This window comes from Ursus maritimus, unplaced genomic scaffold, assembly GCF_017311325.1.
Source record: "Ursus maritimus isolate PB19 unplaced genomic scaffold, ASM1731132v1 scaffold_15, whole genome shotgun sequence".
In the NCBI taxonomy this organism is placed as follows: domain Eukaryota; kingdom Metazoa; phylum Chordata; class Mammalia; order Carnivora; family Ursidae; genus Ursus; species Ursus maritimus.
This window is the reverse complement of record NW_024423897.1, coordinates 18,987,418-19,003,658: the sequence shown is the minus strand read 5'-3', so window position 1 is coordinate 19,003,658 and position 16,241 is coordinate 18,987,418. Positions and strand designations below refer to the sequence as shown.

At 50.3% G+C, this 16,241-nt stretch overlaps 1 protein-coding gene and 1 long non-coding RNA gene across 3 annotated transcripts in view; one reads left to right on the top strand and one right to left on the bottom strand.

Annotated features, from left to right (window-relative positions):
- Positions 1–850: 850 nt before the first annotated feature.
- LOC121102755 lies at positions 851–8,104 on the bottom strand. Of its 2 annotated transcripts, none has more exons than XR_005834844.1 (3): positions 8,025–8,104; positions 2,099–2,309; positions 851–1,143 (listed from the first exon to the last, which is right to left on the bottom strand). It is a non-coding gene; the product is annotated as an uncharacterized LOC121102755 (long non-coding RNA). The 2 variants fall into 2 exon arrangements; XR_005834845.1 differs by having other exon boundaries at positions 851–1,126.
- Positions 5,703–16,241, top strand: part of LARP1 (La ribonucleoprotein 1, translational regulator) — a 55,799-nt gene continuing 45,260 nt past the window's right edge. The window contains exon 1 of the mRNA XM_040630380.1: positions 5,703–6,258. Coding sequence (XP_040486314.1) covers positions 5,817–6,258 — 442 coding nt within the window. The 5' untranslated portion in view covers positions 5,703–5,816. The remainder of the gene's footprint in view (positions 6,259–16,241) is intronic.

Genomic DNA, 16,241 nt, shown 5'->3' with positions numbered 1-16,241 from the left:
ATGTGGAGTCAGTGCTCATAACACAGTGTTAAGGTGGGGAAACAAAAAAGAAAACTGCTGAATGTGCAATATGATCTCAATTATGTAAAAGACTAGAAGAAAATACACCAACGTGTTGCCAGTGATTGCCCCTATGGGGCAATGGGCTATGGGCTTATACACGGGTTTTGCTTTGCTAGACTTAAACTATTTTCTGTTTGTTAAAGTTAGCACCTTTTATTTTCATATTTTATCACTGAAAAGTACATAATTTAGTTATGTATAATTAATATGTTTATTATATACTATATATATTAAGTACATATAAAATTTAGCAGTTGGCCCTTGACAGTGTCACTCTAGCTACCAGAACATTGATGTGATCAGGAGTGATCCTGTAGTCATTCATTCATTCATTTATTCATCCATTTTTTGGTCCAGAAAATACACTGAGGGCCTGCTGTGTGGAAAGCACCACTGGTGAGTGCAAGAAGGGACACTAAGAAGAATGGGGTGCAGTCCCTACCTTCAAGAAACCTTATAATCTAGATGGAGGTTAAAGCATACTCATAAGTAACCATAATTGAGGTCAGAAAGAAAGTAAAAAACACCATATACTTTAGGGAAATTGCCACTAGGAGTTAAGAGTGGGGAGAAATCTATTCTAGCTGTGGAAATTAAATAAGATTTCGTGAAGAAGTTGGCATTTTGTGCTGAGCCTTGAAGGACAAGTAGGACTCTGGACAAGTGGAAATGGAATGACATTACTGGCAATAATACATATAGTGAAAGGTACTAGTTACTTACCACATACTATGTGCAGGCATGGTGCTATTAAATTATACACATTATCTCCTTTAAAGATCACTAAAGCTCTACGAGATAAGTACTTTATTTAATCATCTCCAATTTACAGATGGGGAAACTGAGGCTTAGAGAGAGGTTAAATACTTGCTCAAAGTCACCAGATGATCAAGCTGGGATTCACACTTAGGACCTCGCTCTGAACAGGAACGTCACAGTGAGAGGAATTCCATGAGTTGAGGCAGGAAAGCATGGCGCCCACAGGGTGAGACCGGGAGCTTCCCAAAGGCAGGAAACTTGTGTGTCTTGCTCACTAGTCTTAAGTCCAGGGCCTGGGCAGTACCTGGCACATCGTGGATGCTTCATAAATATTTGTCGAAGGAAAGAAACAGTGAGTGGTCCCCTGCTGCTGGAATATGGGGTGTGGTAGAGGAGGCAGGACAGGGAGGGGTGTGAGTAGGGAGATTTTAAGCAGAGGCAGGGCTCATCAAAGTCCAGGAAAGAGTCAGAGAACTGGCTCAGGCAGTGTGGTAGGCTTCCTGGCAGCGGGGAGAAGTTGGTGGGCAAGCTCATCATGAGACCATTAGAGAAGTGCAGGCATACCGGGGAGGGGAGCAGGGCCGGGGGAAGAGGGTAGTACCAAAGAGAAAGAGGCTCGGATGAGGCTGGTATGAGGTCGGTATTCACCATTCAAAATGGTCAATGTGTTAGAAGTTAAATTCTCTGTCCAACCACCTTCATTACAAACTCATTCCCCTCTTTTCTTAACCCCCTGGGGAGGCTGGGCTGCCTCTGAGCCTACTTCCTCATCTGTAAAATGGGGATAATCATACTTACACAAAAGTGTTGCTCTGGGGGTTAACCAGGTCTTAGGAGGACAATCAGTACTCCCCCATCCCACTGAACTGCTGTTTGCACTAACTTCACAAGAAGAGGTTTAGGCTAAGCCTCCTCCCACGAACTGAAATAAATTTCTTGGCATGTGCCAAAGAACCCAAGAGTTTTCAGAGTTTGGAATAACACTCCCCAGCTGGCACAGTTTGTATTGGCCAAGGCCCCTCCCTTGCTGACCCCACCCACTCCTCGTGTCTGCCTAGAGCCTCCTCCCCAGGAGCCCCTGATATCAACAGATAAGTTACACAGCCCAAGTTCTTCCAGAAACACGAGTTCCTTTGGAAAATCAACTGAAAGAGGAGTAAAACTATACACCTACGTGTATTAAAATTTTTTTCCTAATACAGATAACTGGAGGAACCTCCATACCACCTTTTACCTATGCTCCCCACAAAAGAATGAAGTTTCGTGGAAACTGTACCTTTCACATCCATAAGCCACCTAGGCAGCAGGTACTATGCTTCCCATTTTGTGGATGGAGAAATGGAAGCCCAGGAAGGCAGAGAGGCTGCACAAAGTCATTCAGTTGGAGGGAGATGGGCTGCAGCCTATCAAGCGGGTCTCCCGGCTCTCCAGGGTCCCTCAGTCCCTGGGGTGGCTTCCTCTGTCTCTCTTCAGGAAGTTTATCAGCACTGGGGGCAAACAGAGCACGTAATTAGATACAAGTAGGTATTTGGACCCACTTGACAATTTTTATTTTTTAAGTTTGATTTTCTCGCTCTGTGTCTCTGTGTTTTTAAGCACATGTGTATTGAAGCCCTGGGCTCCACTCGGGTTAGTTTAAACCTTGTCACTTACTGCCCAAAGCAAATCTTGTCTTACCTCTTTTTTAGCCTGGGGTCACATATTGCTTAATTACTTGCTCCCCCCCCCCCAATTGGGGTTTACCTTCTAGGGAGACAAGATTCAACATTTTTAGCATCTTTCCCAGGCCCGTGTATGCGATGGTTTCTCCATAATTACTTGTGGATTTGGCAATGGGAGGAAGAGAGGGAGGCCTTACAGTGTGGTGTGGGTAAGAACAAGGCCTGGGAAGTTACACTGCCCTAAACAGGTCACTCCAATTTTTAGCAACTGCCTATGACCTCAGGCACTCACCTTACTGTCTTTTTAAAAGATTTATTTATTTATTTTAGAGAGAGAGAGAGAGCACCAGCGGGAGGGGGAGAGGGAGAAGAGAGAATCTCAAGCAGACTCCATGCTGAGTAGGAGGACCCTGAGATCACTACCCGAGCCAAAACCAAGGGACGGATGCTTAACCGACTGTACCACCCAGGCACCCGAACCCACTTTATTTTCTTTTCTGAACTTTAGTGACCTTTTGTGATTGAAGAGTGCAGCCACAGGGCCTCGCCATGCCAGCCACACAGTAAGGACTCAATAGATATTTGTGGTAAGAATTAATACCTATCTCATTGGGTTATTGTGAGAATTAAATGAGATAATGAATGTCAAGTATTTCTCATAGAACCTAGCATATAGTAGCTACTCAATAAAAGTAGCTACTCTTAACTGGTTTTGGTCATTATTAATATTTAGAACGGAATATAGAATGCCACAGTGGGTCAGGAAGTTTAGAGACCTGAACTCAAATCCCAATTCTGTCATTTTATGTAGAAAAAGCTACTGGATTTAGGATCAAGAAATTGAGGTGTGAGACCTGGCTCTGCCCTGAACTAGCTGTGTGACCTTGGTTAAGTAACTTCACTTCAATGAACCTCAGTGTCCTCATCTGCAAAACAAGGAAATTGAGTAATTGTTAAGATTCCTTTTTCCAGCTCTAACAGCCTCAGTTTAAGATGTAGTCTTTTATTTTACTGTCTCTGGCCCCAGTTTGCCCATCTGTAAAATGGCACACTGGTGTTTAGGAGCCCCTTTCTGGGACAGAGCAGGCCCAGGCTGTGCAGATCCCAGTGCCCCTCCAGCCTCCAAACAGCAAGCTTGGAGGTGCTTGTTCAGCTCAGATGGATTGCTGGGTAGTGTGAACAGGTTACTCGTCCACAGCGTCCTGGTCCCCTCACAAGTTGCATGGGGGCACCTCTACCTTCTACCTCCAGTTTCAGGAATACAGAACAGAATGACCAACAATGACCATAATGTCCCCTATTAACAAAGTTTGGAGAGGGTCCAGTGTGAATTACCTCTTCAGGAAATACTTATTAGTAAGTATGATAAAAAATAGTGCATTTGAGTGGCAAGGTACAATAATTTGCCTTCCGATTAAGGGCATATATAATGCAATTATGAAGAATCCTGCTTTAATTCATTGAGATTCCTGTAATCATTACCTTTCTTGGTACTTCTTTTGAAGCACTGGCCTCAGTCTCTATAATTTACACAGCACTTTGGCTAACATTGTCTCACAAAAGCTGAGAGGGTAGAAGCAAGTCAGGCATCATTTACCCCCATTTCACCACCAGGAAAGGGTACTCAGGGAAGAGTGGAATGCTGACCAAGGTGCAGAGGCTGAGTTGCAAGTTAGGGAAGAGCTGGGACTAGACATCAGATTGCTGGGCTGTCCCCAACAGTGCCTCTCCCCAGTAGTCATGGTTACAACCACCCTACAACCAACTCCCCTGGGGCAGTTGCTATTCAATAAGCCTCCTTCCATATCCAGCAGGTCGTGTGTTCTAGTTCTTGCTTTGGAGATGGTCAACATCCCAGGCTGTTGTGTCTTGAGCAGGTGGGATCACAGCCCCTCAGGGAGGCCAGGAATTCTCCAAGTGAAGTGTAGGACCAGGCTGATCAGTAATCACCCAAGGGGGTGTCTTAGATATGCAGGTTTCTAGGTCCCATCCCAGACAGACTGCTGCAGAGTTGTTAAGGGGCCGGGGCAGGGGCAAGGCCAGCGCCAGGATAAAATCTCGGATCTCTGAGTCCCAATCAGGCGTCTGTTTAAAGCCGCCCAAAGCAATTCTTTAGAAAAAACGAAATGCACTTCAAAGAAAAAACATTTCCTGCCTATAAACACTCGGTTTCGGGCGGCTTGGCCGGGTGGGGGGCTGTTGGTAATTCCGTTCCCACTTTGTAGGCACCCTTGTCCCCAAGGGTTAAGGGCCTGCTTTCGGGCCGGGCGTCGAACCCAACCCCGGGCAGTGTCCTGGCCGGGGCCCGCGGGGAGGAGCCGAGCACGGCCCGCGGAGGTGAGGGCGGCTCGCCCAAGGTCACCCAGGCGGCGCCCAGACGAGCCAGGCCCATGGGGCGACAGGGAGCCGGCAGCATCGGCGCGTCCTCGAGGTGAATGGGCACCCCTCTCCTTCACCCTGTAAATCAGGGATGACATTAAGGACTCCTCCCGAATTTGGCGCACCCAACCTAAAGAGCGCGAGCAGGCCCGGTCGGCCGCGTGGCCCGTTCCATGTGCTCCACCTGCGGACGCCCTGACGCGCTGGCCCTTTAAGACACCTCCCCCTCTTCACCCACCCATCTCTCCTGCCCCCCTCACTGCCCTCCCTCCCGAATTGCATCAGGCACGTGCTCGCCCCCGTCCGGTCAGAGCACCCCTCACCCCCCAGTCCGGGAGGTGCTCCGAGGAATCAGAGGCGAGAGGCGGGGCGAGGGGCGGGGCCGCGAGGCCGTGCGCGCGCGCTCCCGCCGCCTTCGCCCGCCCGCCCCCCGCCAAGGGCCGGCCTCGGCGGGCGCGTCCCCGCTGCGCCGTCCCCTCCCCTCGCCCGCCGCGTCGCGAGGCGCGCGCCCGCCCGCCGCCTGCCGCGGATCGCGTGGTCGCCTCGGCTCGCCGCGCCTCTCCCCCGTCCGTCCATATTGCTGCAGCCCCCGAGCCGGGAAGCCCGGGCCGCCCCGGCGGCGGGGGGGAGGGAGGGACGGGACGAGAAGCCTGCCAGGCTCGGGGTGGGGGCGCCTTGCGAGGAACGGGCGGGGGGGGGACGCGCGCCGAGGAGGCCTGGACCGCAGAGTGGGGGGCCTTCCTACCCCCCCCGCCCCGCCAGCGGGCCTCGGATCTACGGCGGCTGCATCCGACCGCGAGGGGGGCCGCGCCTAGCGTGAACCCCGACCCTTCTCCGCAGGGACTGGGGCCCAGCGCCCCTGAGGAAGGCGTCGCGGGTGCCCTGAAAGCCAAGTTCGAGGCGGGGGAGGCAGCCTCGGGCGCGCCCGGCTTCTCCGGGGGGGCGGGCGCGCAGATGGCCACTCAGGTGGAGCCGCTGCTGCCGGGGGGCGCCCCCCTCTTGCAGGCCGAAGAGCACGGGGGTCTAGTGAGGAAGAAGCCGCCGCCGCCGCCGCCCGAGGGCAAGGGCGAACCCGGGGCGAACGACGTCGGAGGGGGGGAGCCGGACGGCGGCGCCCGGAGACCTCGGCCGCCCTGCGCCAAGCCACACAAGGAAGGCACCGGGCAGCTGGAGCGCGAGAGCCCGCGGCCGCCGCAGCCGCCGGGCGCCGAGGGCCTGGCGGTCAGCGACGGGGAGGAGGGCGGCGGCGGTGAGCCGGGCGCTGGCGGAGGAGCGGCTGGAGCCGCGGGCGCCGGGCGCCGTGACTTCGTGGAGGCCCCTCCGCCCAAGGTGAACCCGTGGACTAAGAACGCGCTGCCGCCGGTCCTGGCCACGGTGAACGGACAGTCCCCTCCAGGTAGGTCTCCCTGCTTGCTCTCCTGGGTCCGGGGACCTCTTCCGGGGACTTGGGCGTCCCCTCCCCCGCGGCCTTCAGGGCCCGGGGGTCCGCCACTGGTCGTGGTGACTCGGGATTTTTTTTTTTTTTTAATTGCCTTCTGGTTAATTTGGGTCGCCGTGCCCTCCCTCACACACTCGGGAAGCCGCCCCTGCCGGAGGGCCCAGCCCCCGGGAGCCCACGGCCACCGCCTGGGCCTCAGCGGTTAGTGGGCAACGGCGTGGTCCGGGCCTACCTCGCCAGGAGAGGGTGGGCGCTGGTTTCGGTGAAAAGGGCCCACCCCCCCTCCCGCGTGTTGGTGTCGAAGACGGTTTCTAGCCTAACCCCTTCTCGGGAAGCCCCTCTTCCCACCCCGCCCCACGTTCCCCGTTTTGGTAGCGTTGCGATCGTCCCCATGTTGTAAATGTTTAATGAGCATATGTCATGGGCAGCGAAGCGCCCGGTGATGAGTTCATACCGACCACACGGATTCGGGCTTTAAAAGTTAACAAGTTTTGTTCTCTGGTAGATGATATTAGGGGGTAGAATCGCCATTGGCGACGGGTTGAGGGGTCGGTTACGGGGAGAATGATGAGAAGAGGAAACCCAACGTGTCATTGAATTCGGTGGTTTCCCTTTCCGATCCTGGGCACCTTCCGCCTCGAGAGGGAGCCGGATGGCGAGTGTGCGGGGATCCAATTAGGGGTTGGCGGAAAATGTGAGGCGAGGAAGGGGGCATGCGGCGACACGAGGGGCGTGTGGCGGCGGGGGAGGGAGTGGCCGGGCTGGGCGGGCGGGTGACAGTTGGGCGCCATGCGCCGCGCCGCCGGCCCGCGGGCTGCTCGCGGCCGCTGGGCCTGTGCGTTCGGCGCCCGCCGCCGTGCTGGGGGTGGAAGGCGGGTGCGGGCCGGCGGCGCGGCGCGGCCGGGAGTGTGCGTGTGCGCGAGTGTGAGTGCGCGGCCCCCCTTCCCGGCATTCCTCCGCAGCCGGGACAACGTGGTCCCTCCCCGCGCGGGGAGCGGCATGTGACCGCCGGCCGGCGCTCCTCGCGCCCTCCCTCTCCCTGCTCGGATTTTCGGTCCTGTGGACCCGGTCCCTTGGGCGATCCCAGCGGGGCCGTGTGAGCGTGGGGGGAAGGCGGTGAAGAATATGGAGGCTCGTCTCGGTCTCTTTGCCGAGACTAGATCGGCGGTTGGGTGGGGGGCGCGCCCTGCCGCCTCCCTTTGCCGGCGCGTAGAGGCACAGCGGCTCTGTTTTGGGTCCTTTAGAAGTGGATCATTTTGCAAAACTCCTCCCCTTCTGCAGTCGCTGGTTGAGGCTGACTGGTTTAAACCATCAAAATGGGGAAAGTTGAAGAGGGAGCTTAATGCCTTCACATTCGAGGGATTAGAATCATTCGTAGTCCTAGGGAAACCAGGACAGCCAATTCTGAAAATAGCATGTTGCAATTTTTTATTTCTTTTAAGGTTGCTTCATTCGGAGGAGGGGACATTTGGGGTTTACTAATAATACCTCAAACCGTGTTCTCTTCCTTCTGCCCTCTCTCCCTCTTTCCCTTCCAGAACCCTCTTATGCAAAGGGCAGTGCTGAAACCTCCATTTTCTTGCATATCCCTCCTGATCCACCCACAGAGGGAGGGAAAGCAACTTTAAGACACTCTTTGGTCCTTCCCCTCCTCTTTAAACTCAAAGGGGTATAATCATCCCCACGAGAGAGCACTCCTCAGAAGTTTAAATGGGGCTACTCACCCTGGTTGCTGCTTCTTAGCTAATGGTGAACCTGCCTTGTGGGTTTTAAATCAGCCATGACATCAGGTGGTATTGGGTGCCTGAGCTAGCATTTTGTGCAAGTGCAGGGGCCCTTGATAGGGTGCGTCACTGGGGTTATTGATCGTGGGAAGAAGACAGCTTGGCTGGCATCTCGCTTTTCCCTGGAGTGGAGAAGCCAACTTGCTTTAAATGCCCAAAGCAAAATTCTGAGTGTGGTAGTTTTGCTCCGCTCTTGTTTTTCTGGAATCTTAAGGCAAGAAAGTGTCTTGTCTACTCCTTGGTTTTTGAATCTTCGGACTAGTTTTTGACAGACTAATTCTGAATTAATCCAGTAGCTTCTCTGTTTAAGCCTGTTGTTAGGGCTTGGATGCTTTTTGATGGAGAATTTTGTGATTGAATTGTCTGGTAAGGTTAGATAGTGCCCCCCCCTTTTAAGAGTCTACATGGACTGCTAAGGCCGTTTTTCAGCAGATTTTATTTGCAGCTTAGACAAGTTTAAATGTGACACCAATGGAGTGACAGTGTGGTCTTGGGATTTTTTGTGTTCTGTGATGCACATGTTTTTGGGAGTCTACAGAAATGAGTGCCTCATAAGCAAGCTAAAAGCTTTCCAGAGCTTGCTGCAAATGCCTATTTTTAGCCCTCCTTTTGGCTCTGATGCTAGTGTTTTAGTGCTTTAAGAGACACATGCAGTAACTAGTAATAAAAGATGTTTTTCAATACCCCCCCCCATTCTTGTGGGGTTCTCTATTCTGGTTTAACCTTCCCCATCTTATATTTGTAGTTTTCGTTTTAAGTCAGGATTTGCATTTTGGCTTTTTGTATATCCCTCCCCTAGGATATTTCGAAGACCTTTAAATTTTTTTCCTTATTCTAGCCACAACTCTTGTGAGTATGAGAGAAGCAGGATGGGAAACGATACACAGCAAAGGTTCTGGGGTTAAAACTGCATTGGCTCAAATGCCAGCTCTACCACTTGCTGGTTGTGCCTCCTTGGGCAAGTTACTTAACCATTCTGTGTTTCAGCTTCTCCATTTGTGTAATAGGGATGAAATTATGATTTATTTGCTTTATGGGGTTGTTGTGAGCATTCACTGTGGTGATAGCCCAGTGCCTGGCATGTGGTAGTTGTTATACCATGTCTGGGAGACTGCGGGGCTTTCCAGGGCTTTTTCTGGGTCTTCCTTTTCTCCACCTGTAAGATGAAGAGGGTGGAGAATGCAGTACTTTCCTTTTCTGGTATTGTGTCAGTACTCCATGAAATATATGGGATCCATCTCCTTAAAAATGGATTTTTGCTTATCCACAGACAGGAAGGCCATATTGTGTATAATCTTAAAGGTTGCTGACCCAAGGAATTGGCTATTTTTGCTTTGGAATGTGGTATGATGAATGTTTTAAAAATAAATTTAATTTGTTTATTTGCGTTTTGTAAAAACTACCTTTGGTAGAGTGCACATGTGCTCTCAGGGCTGTGGGGAGAGACCATAACTGAACTAAGTTTGCTGTGGCTAGTGCACGTGCCGTGGGTTGAGACCTGAGAATGTATCATCACCACAAGCTTCTGCCCACCCCAGGAGGGGAATCAGTGGGTTGGTTGTGTGGGACCTCTAACTTCATGTAATGAAATGAAGCAGTGGTATAGTGTTCTTGACTTTATTTTATTTTATTTTTAAAGACTTTTTAAATTTAAATTTATTTGTCCGTGGAGGGGATGAGCACAAGCAGGGGGAGCAGCAGGATCCCGGTTGAGCAAGGAGCCCGATGCAGGACTCGATCCCAGGACCCTGGGATCATGACCTGAGCCAAAGGTGGACACTTAACCCCCTGAGCCATCCAGGCGCCCAGTGTTCTTGACTTTAAAGGGAAATCCAGGCAAGGTCTCAGACTTGAGTGTTTGTGTTCTGGGCATCACTTTTTTGTGTGTTCCTTTGAAGTGCAGCTGACTGATGGCACAAAATACAGAAGACATAAAATCCTAGCTAACCCAGGGGCAACCCCAGGGATCCTCTACCACACTGAACTGGCCCCAAATAAATCTCTGCTCTCTTTCTCTACTTTTCTTCCTGGGCTTAGGCCCTTTGCCGCGCTCTTCCTAGCTGCGCTAGGGTGGGGCATCTGCGCGGATCTGAGGTATCCGTTTTCACTATAGCATCAGAGCTACATCAGACCCTGACCTTTTCCTTCCCCATCATGAGAAGTGGACTGTGGAAGCAACAGCTCTGCCTCGGAATCCTACAGTCTGCAATTTTGAGTCCCAGCTTTGCTTGTTTTGCTGCTACTGGTGCCTTTTTTTTTTTTTTTTCCCTATTGAGGTATAATTGACTATTAGTTTCAGATTGGCAACGTAATGTTTCAGTATTTGTATATATTGAGTTTTGCTTCTAACTTGCTGTGCAATCTTGAGTGAATTACTCAGCCTCTCTGAGCCACCATTTTCTCATCTTCAAAATGAGAATAATGATAGTTACTATTTCTAAAGGTTGTGAGAATTAAAGAAGATAATGTTCATAAAGCCCTTAGCATAGAGTGAGGCACAGACTGTCTAATAACTGCTACCTATCCAATAATTGCTATTTTAAAATTATTAGGCGTGTTCATTCCACTTCTCATTCTGTTGGTGACCATCATTGTGGATACCAGCAACCCCCATGCTTCCTCTGCCTCTGTTTTTTCATCTGAAAATGAGGGACTCAGATAAGGTCTGAACATCTTCAAAGTATTTTTAGTATCGAAAAAAAGTTTTTAAGTACCCCCCCACACACACACACAAAAGAAAGAAACGAAAACAGAGCTTTTTATATGTGTTTGTTTCTGTTTGCCAAGTTCTCTTGTGTCTTGAGGAACCTAGGCAGATTGCTTGGGGTGCATAGCAGATACTGTGGAGCAAGCAGAATTATGTGCCTTGCAATGCTGAGATAGAAAGTACACAGCACTGCCTGTGAAAATTTCCCCATGCCAAACAAGAATTGAACCCAATCCTAATAGAGCCCTAGATCTGTGGACATCGAGGAACAAGTTGATGAACCTTGAGGTAGCAGTCCTGTAGTTTCTGAATGTGAGAATTTATCAATAAATGATAAGTTATCAATAAATGGCATTTTTTAAAGAAGAGTTGAGACATCAATCAAATGCTTTGTGTGGATCCTGATTCGAACCAGTTTCAAGAAGACATTTTGGTGACAACTGAGGAAATCCGATCCCTTTAGATTATTCTTAAAGGAGTTACTTGTCAGGAGTGATGAGCTCCACAACTGTTTATATAGTACACCCTCAGCTAAGAACTGCTAGCTTATAGCCTCTCTAAATGAGGCTTTAAAGCTGTTTTCCTGCAGTTCAAATTACTTTTGCCCCTTCTAAAGAAAGCACACAATTAGGACCCTCTGAAAGGGAGGTGGGGGAGGCTGACTGCCCCCTCAACTCCAGGGTGGGGTGTTTCAGTTTTATACTTCCCAGGGAAGTGAGTGCCTGCTAGGAAGGGAGAGGTATGCCCATTCAGGCTGGGGGATAGGGGGTGGTCTCTGCAGTCTGAAACCCTGAACCTCCTGAGGGCTGGAGTGTCTTGGCTGACCCACTCCCTGTCTGCAGTGGGACCTAGGCTAGAGTAAGCATTTTAGAGCTGTTACTCAGCACTCAGTTCCCTCCCAGAGGGAGGTGGGCAGAGAGAGGAGGAGGAGCGGGCCTGAAACCACAAAAACCTCTTTAAAATGGAGAGCTTGGCAGATGGGAGTGCCCCTGTTTGCAGAATCCAAGACAAGCTCACAAAGGGGGTAATTAGGGTGCTGGGGCCTCGAGCGGGCTCACAAACATCCCTGGCTGGTCCAGAGTTACCTGGTGGAGTGGTCAGGAGAGAGGATGGCCTTACCTTGCTGGGGCTTCATGAAAGGAACTAAGTTTTGATGCCTGGCTAATGAAAGCATAGGAAACAGCGGGGTGAGGGAGCCAGAGGGATAGGTAGTGACAGGATTTAAATCAGAACATGGGCAGAGTACCTCTGTCTGCTCTCACTTGGTGACTTAGCTTGCCTAACCTCTGTTTTTCTTAGCCACAGAATGGGACCAATCCCTGTGCTGAGGTTGTTTTGAGGATCAAATTAATTTGAGTATGGGGTAGCCCCATTCATTAGTTAAAATGTCCCACACAAGTGTAAGTGGTTTATGTTCCAGAAGATGCATTCCAAAGCCAGATATATGTAGTTTCAATTACGGGTTATTCATGACTTTCCTACGTGAGGATGGATAATCCGGAGTTAGCTTAATTTTCAAGTAGCGCTATTTGCAGAAGTTACCAGGGCCATTTGGCCAGCTTCTTGTGACAGAAAGCCTAGGGTGCCTCCCTGAGGGATTTTCTGAGAATCACAGGGACGTTCTTGACTTGACATCTTTCTTTCGGCTGCACCTTTGGACTGGCAAAGCCGTAGGTGTGGGATATGAGGATGTAGGCCTTTATTGATGAATTTTGTAAAGCCAGCCATATAAATCTGTCATGTGTAGTGAGGGGCTTCCCCATCTCAGTAGGTGGTGCTATTAGTAAACCCAGCTGACCCCCTCCATCAGAGGCCTTGTTTAGAGGGCACTTTGTTTTTTGGTGTATTGTTGTTTTAAGATTTTATTTATTTGAGAGAGAGCAAGAGTGAGAGAGTACAAGCGGTGGTGGGGGGGTGAGCAGCAGAGGGAGAGGGAGAAACAGCCTCCTCTCTGAACAGGGAGCCCAGTGCAGGGCTCGATCTCAGGACCCTGGGATCACAGCCTGAGCCGAAGGCAGACACTTGTAATAATAATCCTCCATACTTGTGATAACCACCTTAGCCTCCAGACATGCATTCCAGTAACTCGAGGTAACCTTTTCTCTTTTCTGCTTTAAAATGAAGTTGCAAGCTTGTCAGAGGAGCTGAAGTCCCACTGTGGCCAGGAGCCATCTGGATAAATGGTCCACTTGGGCTCTGTATGGTTTTCGCTCTCCTTTTCACAGACACCAGCTTATTTAAGTTCCCGGTGATCCCAAGATAAGGAATAGCGATACCATAGTTACCACTTACTGGATACTTGATGTGTTCTAGCCCACGTAATCTGCTAAGCAGGTGGTCTTTTTACCCTGTGAGTGAGACGCAGAAATTAGTAAGCAACTACCCTTGTAATTGCTTGGAGTAAGAGTCTTGGGTCATCCTTGTCATCTCACGTAGGATTTACTAGTACATCCTTTTGGCTCCTAAAAAAGTCTGTCCGAAGCTAATGACGTTTCACCACCTCCTCTTTTGCTAGCCTAATCCATACACCATTGCTTCTCCCCTAGATTGCTGAAGCAGCCTCCTACCTGCTCTCCTGTCACTTTCCCCTCAAGATCCTCTCATGGCTTCTCATCGTGGAATAAAATCCCAAGTCCTTAGAGTATTCTCTCTCATCTACCCTTGATGTGGCTCCCCACACCACCCATTCCCCCCAAGCTCTAACCTTCTCTTTTCACCACTTCTCCCATCCAACAACGTTGGTCTTTGGTTTTCCTAGAGATGTTGTGTACTGTCTGCTTCAGGGCTTCAGTTCTGGAATGCTCTTTCCCCAGATAGCCACGTGGCTCACACTGTCGCTTTGTTCAGTTTCCTGTTGAGATAATTAGTGAATGAACGGATAAATCTCATACTTTGACAGCATCACACAGCACATTTTGAGTTTGGCATAGAAAATACCACGGTGAATAACAAAGATCTGTGTTGGGAAGGAGCACGTGCGCTCACAGTCCAGTATGGAAGGTGCTGTATAAGAAAGGGATGGGATTCTCTGGGAGTGGAGCAGGGGTACCCCCTCAAATCTAGGTCAGAGAATTCTTTCTGGAGGAAGCAGGGGCTAAATCACGTGAAATGGGAAGGATGGGTAGTAGTTATTTGGGAAAAAAAAGCCTGGAAAGAGAGCTCATGCTTGGAGCAAAGGCCCTGGGGTTCAGGGAATTGAGTAAATTCCCTGTGGCTGTAGTGTAGATGACTTAGATAAACTGTGATTTTAACTGGAGGCAGAGAGAAGCCATTACAGATTTTAAATGAGAGAGTGGCGTGGTCAGATTTTTTCTTTTGAAAGATTATTCTGGCCACATGAGAATCTCTTAAGAGTAGATGGTTTGGGGTTTCCTGTCTGATCTTTGGGGCAAAGTTCCCAGATTACAAAAGGGAGCAGATTTCCAAGTCATTCCTGAAGTGCTGGGCAATTATCAGCTGTCATCCTTTAGGCATAGGGAGCGGCTCCAGTTTATGGGATTTCTCTGACCTTTCAGAAGGCCACATTAGCTGGAATGCGTCTCAGTTGCCGGAGAAGCGCAATTTCTGATGGACTGACTGAAGCTGAGCTCATGCTTGAGCTTAGAGCCACCAGCCTGCTTCGCCTTGGTGCAGCAGCATCGGCGCGAAGAAGCAGCAGCCCTGGAAGTGGTAGCAGGGGACAGGCCTGCAGGTGGGCTGGCGTGGCAACTCCCGCCTCCACCAGGGGAGGCAACCCTGTGGCAGGACTTCCTAGGCTCACTTAGGCCGCCGGCCATCAGCCACTCTGTAGCTTGGTTCTGTAGGCTTTTCCACAGATAGCCGCGTGCACAAGGTTTCCTTCCATCAGAGCCACCTCCCCTCAGCTTAATTCAGCTGGTTTTACACTTGTGCTGGGAGTAGTGGGTCTGCATTTGCCCATGGATAGAAGGCTGTAGTAAGTCCCTGAGAATGTGCTGCTGTAATCAGGCTCACCCAGCCCAAGGCCCAGCTGTCAACTCTGCCCACTGCTGTGCTCTCTTTCCTTTCTTCTTTTTTTAAAGATTTATTTATTTATTTTAGAGAGTCTGAAGCACACTCCACGCTGAGTGCGGAGCTGCTGTGGGATTCGATCCCACGACCCCGAGATCATGACCTGAGCCAAAACCAAAAGTGAACGCTCAGCCAACTGTGCCACTCAGGCGCCTCTCCCTTCTTTTTCAGAGGTAGGAGTATTTAGAGCTGGAAGGGACCCCAGAGGTCACTGAATCTAAACCCCTTGTTTACAGGTTACGTACTTCAGGCCTAGAAAGGAAATAGGAGTTGCTCAGGATCACAGTTAAAGAAAGGCTGAGACTTGAACCCAGTCCTCTTGGCTCCCACTCCAGTTCTGTTTTCACTCCACCTCTGGAGGAAGAAGTAGAATGGGGTGGTTGAACAGGGACTTTGGAGTTAGTCGAGCATGGTTGCAGTTAGCGCCGGCCCCTTAGCAACTGAGTGCCCTTGGACAGGTTGGTAAGGTCTAGGCTTCTGTGAATGGAGCTCTGTCTAGAGTACTCACGCGTTGGAGTCCCTGTTGAAAATGAGGTAGATGAACATGAGAGCTCAGCCAGAGCCTGGCAGACAATAAGAAGTGATAGTTCTGAGAGTGTTAAGGACGTGGTTTTGACCCATGTCTTCATTCGCTAACAGAGGTCAGGTGCCAAAGCCAGCCTTTCTCTGTCTTCCTGGATCCTTTGCCCCTTGATCCCTTCTGTTTGGTCCTGAGCATAGACAGGAAGGCAGCCCATGCCTCTTCTTAGAGCCAGCTTTGCAGACCTGTCCTGGCTGTCAGACAACTGTAGAGTAGATGGGGACTTAAGGAGTCACTGGGGGTATAATCCTGCAGTGAGAAGCCCGTGCTGTGGTGTTTAGGAGTCCCCTAGTAGTAGAATTTCAGTGAGAAATGGACTCAGGTGCTTTGAAGTGAAACCCTCTTACTCCATCTTGGATGCCTTTCTCCAGCTTTGGGTTTGTTTGGCGGAGCAGAGGTCTCTGCTTTTCCTGTTCTGTGTATATGTATTAACAGCAGCACGAGAGAGACATACCAATTACATGCATAGAATAACGTGGCTTAGGTTTTCCCCCAAGTGGAACTGAATGTAGGGGTAGAGTTTGGATGTGGTGAGAGCAAGGTTCTTGGGTGTGGGAAGCCGGATGCTGCCGCTAGGGAGTGTGGGAGGGAGGCAGGAAATCAGGAACACAGAGGAGGCAGCTCACTGGAATGCTTGCACCTTTCTATGAGGCAATGGTTGAAGGAACTAGGATTATTTTGCCCCCCAAAAATCAAAGCTTGGGGTGGGTGGAAATGCTGGCTGTTCTGAAATAGAGCATTTGAATAGACCTGCTTCCTGTGTCCCTATGGGTAAGGCTTTGGTGGCAGATGGGAGGTAGAAGGTCAAGAAGTAACTTTCAACAGTGTCCCCAAACGGATT